The sequence below is a fragment of the Phaseolus vulgaris genome, chromosome 9 (genome assembly GCF_000499845.2).
Source record: "Phaseolus vulgaris cultivar G19833 chromosome 9, P. vulgaris v2.0, whole genome shotgun sequence".
NCBI lineage: Eukaryota > Viridiplantae > Streptophyta > Magnoliopsida > Fabales > Fabaceae > Phaseolus > Phaseolus vulgaris.
In genome coordinates, this window is record NC_023751.2 from 37951393 (window position 1) to 37962764 (window position 11372).

Consider the following 11372-nt stretch of genomic DNA (forward strand, 5'->3'; position numbering starts at 1 on the left):
GACCGCCACAAGCCATATTTAAAATATTTATAATAGTAGTTGCAAGAATTTTTTTTAAACTCAGTTGAGAGTAAATAAATTAAGATCCTATGTGATAGATTAGGTTTATTGGGATAGGTGATTTATGATTAAATATTATAAATAATTTTTTTATAGAAGTCTAAAGTACACTTTTAATGAGTTTTTAAGATACACTTTGAATATTGAACATTTTTTTATTGTTGAAGGATTTTATAAAGATGAAGCACCTCCAACTTACAACTTAAAAAAGAAAACTTAAGTGAGAAGTAAACGAGTGACGGAAGAATCTTTATGTCAGCAATTATTCAAAGAGTTCTAAATACTATTTAAATCCACTGTCCAAGTACAATTATTTTTAAATTGATACACTGTATTAAAATTTAGATTAACTAAGTTTTGTCAATTTATTTTAGCGATAAGATCGAATCTAATTAAAAAAATATGGATAATAAATTTACATGAATTAAAATAAATTTAATGATCATTAATTAAAACTAATTTAGTGACTATATATATAAAAACTAATTTAGTGACTATTAAATAAAAACTAATAATTTAATGATCAAGTACATAAAAACTAATTTAGTGATTATTAAATAAAAACTAATTTAGTGATCAAATATATAGAAATTAATTTAGTATCCAATTATATAGAAACTAAACTAACAACCAATTTTATTGATACTAATTTGGTGACAAAAATATATAGAAACTTATTTAGTGACCAAACATTTTAAATTTTTTTTAAATCCATTTAAAGTGGATTAAATCTAGATTAAATCCACTTTGTTAATTAGATTAAATCCACTTTGTCAATTACATTAAATCCATTTTGATATGGACACAGACTAATTTGGTTCGATCTGGACCTAAGCCTACTCAACCGGGACGCGGACCAACTCGACTCGACATCGAGTCGGGCCCGAACGAATCGGCATAGGCCCGATCCCGCACAACTCAACATCGGTCCGGGTCCAGACAACTCGACATCGACACGGGCCCGAACGACTTGACATCGACCCAGGCCCGAACGACTCAATATTGGTCCAGGCTCGGACGACTCAAAATCGATTCGGGCTTGAACGACTCGACATCGGTCCGGACTCGCTCGATTCGATATCAGCCCGGAGCCTCTCGACTCGAAATCAGTTCGGACCCGAACGATTCGACATTGATCCGAGACCGCTCAACTCGATATCGATCTGAACCCGGACGACTCATCAGCCTAGCTTAAATCAAGTTTGCAATTTCAACATTCAAACCTCTCCATCTCTCTCTCACTATATATTCTCTTATCCACTTATAATTCTTACCTAGGAAAATAAATAATTTAGGCGTGAGTGGACATTAACAATGTCAACACCCATGTTGGGGCATGATATAATTCAAGGATATAGAAAATTGGTAAAACAACATCAGTAATGGTGCTAAACGGAAAAACCAACAACTAGATAATTTAGCGCACTTGGTAAATAGAGCATGAGGGTCAAGGATCTTTCTGGGAACCCAAGTATCAAGAGGATGAAATTGGGTTTGTTGATGTATTTCGCGAACAAACACATTTCTCTGTAATCTAAACAATCACAATCGTGATTTGAGTTTCTAGCTGCAGTTGCGAAATTTATAACAAATTCATGAAAATACATAGAAGCATTTGAGAGTTCAGCTCTAATATTCACAACATTGACCAAAGTTACATTATTATATTTCCATTGCAAGATTATTTGCTAAGAAATATGTGGAACCATGGTAATTGTAGGTGCAAATTTTTGGGGGCAGGAAACTCTTCACGAAGAGTATATACTATGCAAGTATGTATGTAGATTCTTAGAGATTGTAAATGAAGAATAGAACATGAAAACATAATTTAGGGTTTTAAGATGAAGAAGATAGTAAAGTTGCGCGCAAGCACACAAATAAAAGCAAAATGCTATAATGGAGTACGAATCAAAACTTACAATAAAACAATTTGAAGAGATTGGCCTCCTTCGGAGCAGAGTGTTAGAGCAGACACACAAAAGATGGAACTCACAGTGAGAAATATGAGAAGAGAGTCTGTTCTGTTATTGATTTCTTCTTATTTAAACAATACAAAGAATTGTCTATTTATAGGCACTATTAATTTGGATTATTTCTAACACCCCACCATAATCCAAAATACAACTGTTCATGACAGAAAAAATAAAACTACTGATCACGATAGAAAACTGCCTTCATATCTGTTTAAAAATTTCAAACTACAAGCTCACAACTCTAATCAGCTTTCTTAGTTCTTTAAACCTCTCACCCTTCAGTGCTTTAGTCATTATATCAGCTAACTGCAACTCAGTTTTGCAATATGTGAGCTTGATTCTTCCCTTGGACACTTGATCTCGAAGGAAGTGAAACTTGGTTTCAATATGCTTGCTACGGCCATGTGAAACTGGGTTTTTTGCAAGATCGATTGCTGATTTATTGTCCACAAATAGTTCAACAACACTTCCAGTTTCAAACTTCAATTCTTGAATCAGTGATGATAGCCACAATGCTTGGCAGGCAGCAGAACAGGCAGCTATATATTCTGCTTCGCATGTGGAAAGAGCTACCACAATTTGTTTTTTTGAACACCAAGATATAGGTGCCCCAGCAATTGTGAAAACATATCCCATAGTACTCCTTTTATCCAATAAATCTCCACACCAATCTGAGTCTGAATAGGCTACAAGGTGTAGTTCAACCTTTTCTTCTTGTTGTGGAAAAATGATGCCAAAAGTCAGTGTTCCTTGCAAGTATCTCAAGATTCTTTTTGCTGCCACTAGATGTAAGTGCCTTGGATCACTCATAAACCTGCTAACCACACCAACACTAAAGGAAATTTCAGGCCTAGTATGACAAATAAACCTCAAACTCCCCACCATTTGTCTATACATAGTAGCATCAACAGCAGGTTCATTTTTGCAGTTGTCCAATTTGGTATTTGCCTCTGCTGGAGTTTCTGAAGCATTGCAGTTTAACATGTGGAATTTCTTCAAAATCTCAAGAATGTACTTCTTCTGGTGCATGAATAGGCCTTGATCAGTTTGCACAAACTGTAGACCAAGGAAATAGGACAATGTTCCCATATCTGACATCTCAAACTCACCTTATAAATCTTGCTTCAGCTTATCAATTCCTGTTGTGGTACTACCCGTGATTAAGAGATCATCTACATAAAGGCAAAGAAACAGGATATCACTATGATTTAGTGATTTAACATAGACACCATGCTCAACTAAACATTTCTGAAAACCACAGCCTGATAAGAAGGAGTCTATCCTCTTGTTCCAAGCTCTTGGAGCTTGTTTTAACCCATAAAGTGTTTTCTTCAACCTCAGCACCTTGTCCTCATGCCCTTTATTGATAAAGCCAGGAGGTTGAACAACAAAAACTTCTTCTTCAAGTGGTCCATTTAGAAAGGCTGACTTGACATCTAAATGCCACAATTTCCAATTTTTCCATGTTGCTAAGGCTACTAGCATTCTCACAGTTTCCAGTCTAGCAACTGGTGCAAATACCTCTGAATAGTCAATCCCCTCCTTTTGCATAAAACCCTTTGCAACTAGCTTAGCTTTGTGCTTGGCCACTGTACCATCAGACTTCAACTTAGTCTTGAACACCCATTTAACAGAAATTGGAGTCTTCTTTGCAGGTAAAGATACCAATTCCCAAGTGTCATTCTTCTCTATGGACTTGATTTCTTCAATCATTGCTGCTCTCCAAATATCACTACGAATGGCTTCCTCAAAATGAACTGGTTCAGAATCAGCTAGCAAAGCCATGTGTTGCACAAGATCACCTTCTGCAGAGATAGCATTAGCAGAGAACAGTTGATAATCTGTGAGATGTGGAGGTAAATTTCTGACCCTTGATGGCCTAACGTTCACGGATGGTGGTGATCTCACCACATTCTCTTGAGTCTCTTGAGAAACCGTGTTGCTGTCATCCAAGTCAAGTATCCATTTGCTTATTAATGGTGTTGATGCTTTGAAATCCTTCCATGAATTTGACTCATCAAAATACACATCCCTACTGAAAATCACTTGCCTTGTGACAGGGTTATAGAGTTTGTAGGAGCCAGTTGAGTTGTAGCCAACAAGAATCATAGGCTCACTTTTGTCATCAAGTTTATTCCTCCTTTGATCAGGGATGTGCCTATAACAAAGTGAGCCAAAAATCCTGAGATGCTTCACTAAAGGTTTCAGACCAGACCAGACTTCTTCAGGAACTTGAGAATGTAAACTCTTTGTAGGACATCTGTTGAGGATATAGACAGCAGTGGTTGCTGCCTCTCCCCAAAAATTATGTGGAAGAGTTTTACCTTTTAACATGCTTCTCACCATATTTAGAATGGTTCTGTTTCTTCTCTCTGCTATCCCATTATGTTGAGGTGTGTAAGGTGTAGTCACCTCATGCAGTATACCTTGTTCTATGCAGAAAGTTTCAAGTTCCCCAGAAGTAAATTCTCCTCCACCATCTGTCCTGAGTACCTTAATGCATTTCCCTGATTGCTTTTCAACTAGGCTCTTGAAGTTTTGAAAAATTTGGAACACCTCACTCTTTAATTTCAGCAAATATATCCAGATTTTCCTGCTCAGTTCATCAACAAAAATCACAAAAAATTTGTTTTCTCCCAATGATGGGACATCAAAGGGTCCACAAACATCAGAGTAGATCACTTGCAGAAACTCTTTAGCTCTAGAGGGAGTATATGAACTGAATGCAGTTCTGGGTTGTTTGCTCACTTGGCAGCTGTCACAGACTTTGCTTGGAATCTGAATTGAAGGCAAGCCATGAACTAGTTCTTTAGATCTAAGCAAACTCAAGTCTCTAAAATTTAGATGTCCTAACCGCATATGCCATAGCCAGGAATCATTAGCAAGCATTGAAACAGAGAAACATTGTGATTCAACAGTTTTCAGATTCACTTGAAAGGTTCTGTTCTGTGCCATAGGAGCCTTTAAAACCATCTTATTTGCAGCATCAAAAATTTCCAGAAATCCTTGATTCATATTCATTGAAAACCCTTTTTCCAGCAATTGTCCAAGGCTAATCAAATTGCTATTCATGGTAGGAACATAGAGTACATCAGGAAAGTATGGCTTTCTTGCCATTTCTGCCACTGATTAAAACATCACCAGTCCCTTCTGCCTGTATGACTCTATCATCTGCAAATCTAATATTGCTTTTTCTGGTTTCATCAAAGTTCACTAACCAATTTCGATTTCCAGTCATATGATTGGAACAACCAGAATCTATATACCACTTATCATCACAGCTGGAATCATGGTTTGTTATCATCATGAGAAGAAGAGGTTTTTCCTCAGAAATTACCTCACTGTCTTCTTTAGCTATGTGTGCTTCATCATAATGGTTGCCTCTATGTTCATTCTGATCTGGAGGTGCTTGACACTCATTGGAAAAGTGACCAACTTTCCCACAATTAAAGCACTTAATACGTTTTCTGTCAACCTTCTTCTTGCCATCACGCCAGTAATTGTTCCCCTCTTTTCTTGAGGAACTTTCAGCATGATCAATCTTCTCACGTTCTTGATATTGGATATTTTTTGGATTCCCTCCTCTGTAGTCCTTTCCCTTACCACGACCTTTGTATCCACCTCTACCATTATAGCCCCCTTTCTTTGAAATCTGGGCCACCAATGCCTGATCAACAGGCTTCTCTGTGGATCTTTCCATGAGCCTCTGCTCATGCGCTTCGAGGGAACCTTGAAGGTCCTCCACTTTCAGGTCTTCAATCTTTTTCGATTCCTCAATCGCCACAACGATATGATCGAAATTGGGGTTTAGGGTTCTAAGAATTTTTTCCACCATTGACTGATCAGAGATCTTTTCACCGCAAGCCTTCATCGCGTTTGTGTGGCTTATTATTCGATTGAAGAATTGAGCGATTCTTTCATGTGACTCCATTTGCATCAATTCATATTGACGCCTCAATGTCTGCAATCGAACTTTCTTCAACTGTTCAGCCCCTTTATTACATTTCTCAAGAATCTGCCATGCCTCATGGGAGGATTTTGCTGCCGCAATCTTCTCAAAATGCGCATCATCAACACATTGATGAAGAAGGACCATGGCTTTGCAATCTTTCTTCTTATTTTCCTTGTGTGTGGCTCTTTGTGCTTCTGTTGCTCTTTCAACCAGATCTGTGTAGCCATTCTCCACAATTTCGCTGATTTCTTGATACCCCATAATTGCTTTCATTTGGATACTCCATCTATCCCAATTCTTTCCATCAAGAATAGGAAAATTAGCAATGAAGTTTGCACCAGTTTGCCCCATTGACAATCAAACAGAAAGCACCTTTGGATCGAAGAAGAAAACCTAGCTCTGATACCACTTGTTAGAGCAGACACACAAAAGATGGAACTCACAGTGAGAAATATGAGAAGAGAGTCTGTTCTGTTATTGATTTCTTCTTATTTAAACAATACAAAGAATTGTCTATTTATAGGCACTATTAATTTGGATTATTTCTAACACAGAGAAGCATCATTGGTCGTCTGCATTGTCATCGTGGAGTGTGAGGCCGTCGCGGAGTGCATCGCCATCGCGGAGTGTTTCTGTTGCGTGCGTTGCTCATTGCAGAGTGCATTGTGTGAGGGATGAGTATAAAAGGTTAAAAAAAGAAATATCAACTTAGAAATTCAAACTTTCATACTATTTACTCAAGTTTTAAATAATTAAATAATTTTTTAAAAAGTATGCATATTTATTTAAATTAATTTATAAAAATTTAATTTAAATTATTCTTTTATTAGCTATCAAAAATATAATATCTAATTATATTATAATTTTTATTAATAATAGATATTTTTAGTAACCAATAATATTTAGTTTATAAAATAGTATTTAAATTAGTTATTAAACAAACTATTTTTAGTGAAGTCGAGTGTATGTCACTCCCTTCCTTTTTTTTATATCTTTTTATTTCTTCTTCTAGATTTTTTTAGAATAAAAGTAAGTTATTCAAAATTCAATCATTATCATATACATAATTACTTTATATTCTTTTAATGGTAAGATTTTATTATTAATTTGAGATTTTACTGCTTAGTTGAAAAATAATATTTTTTTTCAAAATTTATCTTTTGATTTGAATTTTGATTATTTTAATATTTTGCATTAAGTTTCTAATAGTGTGAATGTATTTTATATTCTTTTTGTTATTGTTTGGAATTTGAATAACTTTTAGGTAAATAAAACTGTACTGTATGGGCGAGACCGAGATTCGGTCTCCCTGATTGAGATCAGGGAAACCTGACCAAGATCAGGAAAATCTGGTCAAGACGAGGGAAACCACCACAGACGACCCGATCGACTGACACATAAATCCACTAACGCTCAAACCAAGGTGAGTGAAGTTAATCTATCATTAAGAAGGCAGTTTCTTCTTGCACCCCTACAATTTTCTTCCTGCACTCCCACAAGGTTGCACAAAGACAAAAATGTCCCTATATAAATTGTACATTTTTTTTTGTATTCCGGATTATGAAATCCGGTAAATTTTTGGATTGACACTTCTGGAAAATTTTTGGATTGACGCATCCGGTAATCTCCTTGATTGATGCTTCCGGTGGTACATGAATGATAATGTTAATCCAAAATAAAAAAAATGCAAAACATCCATAATTGAAAAAATCATTCCGGATCCGTCAATCCATAATTCAAAATATGCATTCCAAATTCAAGAATCCATAATTGAAAAAAATCATTCCGGATCCACCAATCCGTAATAGAAATTGGGCTTCTAGATTTAGAAATCTAGAAATCAATAATTTATGCAAAATTTGCTTCCAGAACACCCCCTCATCCGGAATGCAACATGATTCACTTCTGGATTGATGAATCCGTAGCACACTCCCAAATTCTGAAATTGTGGGGGTCAGTTTCGGAATTTACAAAATTGTGGGGGTGCAGGAAGAAAAATATAGGGGTGCAGGAAGAAATTGTCCATTAAGGATTATGTAATACATCCATAAGTGTGATCCATTCCACTAATCAGGCCCAATAAGGTAAGCCCATTAAAATAATATAAATAACATACATTGTAAGGAGGAAGGTACGTCATTTATTACTGTGCATCTACCCGAATACCGACCACCCGCTTTACTAACTTGAGCGTCAGAGTACCTTCCGCAGGTACCCCGATTCGGTGTTCACCCGAGACTGAGAGCCGAAGAAGAAGCACGAAAGACGCGAAGGATCCCAGCCAAACACCTAACAACCTGCCCGATCGAAGAAAGAAGACAAAGACTTCAATAGTTCTTTAGGTTCATCTCCCTAGCAGGAACAAAAACTATTTGATAGTTAATTTTAAATTTTGATCTATAATTGATTTTGAAATTGTTGGTAGAGTACTCCAATTACTCTAGTATTAATATATATTTTTTTGTCAATTAAAAAAACCTATATTTATAGGTAGTTATATTGATATTTGTATTATTGATGTTGTTGTTAATTTCACACTTCAACTTTAGTTATGACCCAATTGTTTACTTTAGTTATGAATTTCTGTACCATGCAAATAAAGTATGCTTTCAAAATGTTTTCTAGAGCATTTTAGGCTTGTTGAGTTTAGGATTTGAATTAGTATACGTGCTATCATAGTTCAGGTCTGAATAGTCTTTAAACTTTTGTGAATAGGAATAAACCCAATGTAAAAGTAATCTTACATAATAATAATAAATATTCAATATAGTAATTTTATTATTTTCTCTTCGTATCATTGTACTTGACCTTAAAAAAAATTAACTTTTAATATTGAAAAAGACCGAAGACATAACCAAATATAAAAAGAGGAGAACAAATAAAAGATAAAAAAAATGACACATGATAAAAAAAAGCAAAACAACTTATTACGAAAGAGTGGACTTTAAGCCTAACTCAACCCCATAAAACCAGCTCAATGGGGTGAGGTTTGCACCCACTTATATACAATGAAAGACTCTAATCTCTAGTCGATGTGGGATCTCCAACACAACTCAGTTGAAAATTATTATTCTTTTACTAAACTCAATGTTTTAGTTGGAAAACATCTTTCTTGATTAAAACATTTTGATTCACCGTGGGACACGTAAATCAATTCTACACCATTTTAAAAATGTAGGTGATAGGAATGACAATAACACAAAAGAAAATAAAAGACAATACATTAAATATTGAAGACTAAAAATTTTATTAGTATGTAAAATAATTTCTATTATTAATAAATAATTTTTAAATTGATATTTTTTAACTATCAAAATTTTAGTTACCAACTTTATAACCAAATTAGTTAGTACTTAAAATTTTGGTAGTTAATTAAATATTAATTTAGAAACTATTTATTAATAATAAAAACTATTATAGTCAATAATTTGATTAATATAATAATTATTTTTTTAATGATTTACTTTATTATTTATAATCATGTTATATGGGAAATACAAATTCCGATAAATTGAGTTACACAAAAATACTTATAACTTCTTTGAACTACTTAAATAATTTAAAACACATAAATTATAATTCATTTAATTTGAATTAGTGGTTTAATTTTAACACAATTCACTTTGAAAAATAAAATAAAATAAAATTATTTAGCTTTTTTTTATTTAAAACGATTCAATCAGTTTATAATGCAATTTAGTCTTGTTGATTCTAATTTGATTTAGTTTATTTTTGTTTGAAGAATCCGCATGTAATAATCCGATTCTCATCTTCTTCTAATGTGTGTGTATCTATATTTTTTCCTATTTTTCCGATATTTAATTTCATCCATCTAATAATCATGTTTGTATGTTGTGAACCGAACTTTGGGTTCAAATCGAAGAAGCAATTTAGATTATGAACGAACACAAGAAAACCTAACAATCTGTCTACCCCCTTCGTTAGATGCCACATGGCACCTCATGCGCCACAAAAATGCAAAACAAGTCTTTCTTCTACAACCAATTTTTCTAAAAATTATTATATCCACTAAGTTTCTTTTATCTTTAAAAATTATTTCCATAGAATTTTAATAGTTATTAGTTGTTGTTGTCCTGTTAAATTAAATTAAAATTATATTTAGAATAGACTATCTAATGCAGTTTTAGATTCTGTAGACTATTTAATGAACTGCTAAACTATTTAATATAGTGTTATATCGTCTAATATTCAAGAAATGACAGTATAATTATAGTTATATGATTTTAAGTTATCTCATAATAAATCAAATAGTAAATTCAATTAAATTAGTATTCAAAACTTATATGTAATCAAAAGGGTTAAAAATAATAATGAAAATAGAAGGATATTTGAAATTGCTAGATAAAAAAAATAAAGTAGAAATTATAAATAAGTAAAAGTAAACATGTTGATTCCCAATTTTTTTCAACAACAAACAAATTTTTCATCGGTTGATAAATATATCATTCATTCAATAATCTAAATAAAATTAAATTGACTAAACATGCATCAACCAAAGACAATAGAATCTCATTAATGAAACGTGTGTCCACTAATTTATTTAATATCTTACCTGTCTTTATGCGTTTACTCATAAGGTTTTTAATCTTTTACCTCTTTAATCAATTCATAAAACTCAACTAGATTTTAACTAAAGTCAAAATTAAATTATCAACATGCGTTCAAAATTAATATCCAACGCAACAATTAAACTAAGAAAAATATCAAATAATTAGCACAATAAGATTTTGAAAATATAACTTTAATTGTACAAAACCTTAGAATTTATTTTCAAATTACAAAAGAATCAATGCTAAAGAGATTATATTTTTTTTATAATTTTTTTTATTTAAGGATGTAGAAATAAAATTATACTTAAGATATTGCTCACAAAATTTTTTCCTATTTTGGTGTGAGACACTTTATTCAAATCAGTTTAATATATTTATTTTAATTAATAACACAAAATTAACAAAAATAATAGTTAACACAAAAATAAATTCAATTATATCAATCTCATATGAAACAATAAATTTATTTATGATTATATATAATTAAAACTATTAAAGTAAGACTATAATTATTTTCATTGATACGATGTCTTTTATTTATGGTTAATATTTGAAAAATTAATTTTATTGGAACCACATGTATTAAAAAGGTTAAATTGTAAGAGAAAACAGTGAAAGAAGGGCATGGGTGTGGCAGTGTGCCTCAGAACGAACGTGGTGGTGCTCATTGAGCCACGTGGCGGAAGAAAACGGAAGTAGGTGGCGAGCCGCTCCGTGCGCCGGTGAGTGAAAGAAGCCGTTGCCACGCAACTGGAGGGGCCCACATGTGACAGCTGGCAACGCTTTTACGGACTGAAAACCAAGGCGTTGGAGTTT

At 33.3% G+C, this 11372-nt stretch overlaps 1 protein-coding gene across 1 annotated transcript; it reads right to left on the reverse strand.

Moving 5' to 3' along the window:
- Positions 1-5124: 5124 nt before the first annotated feature.
- On the reverse strand, positions 5125-6336 carry LOC137822473 (uncharacterized). Its single transcript, XM_068627359.1, has one exon. It carries the CDS (start codon positions 6334-6336, stop codon positions 5125-5127), a length of 1212 nt encoding a protein of 403 aa, XP_068483460.1.
- Positions 6337-11372: the final 5036 nt, after the last annotated feature.

Coding starts and splice junctions, on each gene's coding strand:
- LOC137822473 (XM_068627359.1), bottom strand. CDS start 6,336: ATGGGGCAAACTGGTGCAAACTTCATTGCTAATTTTCCTATTCTTGAT.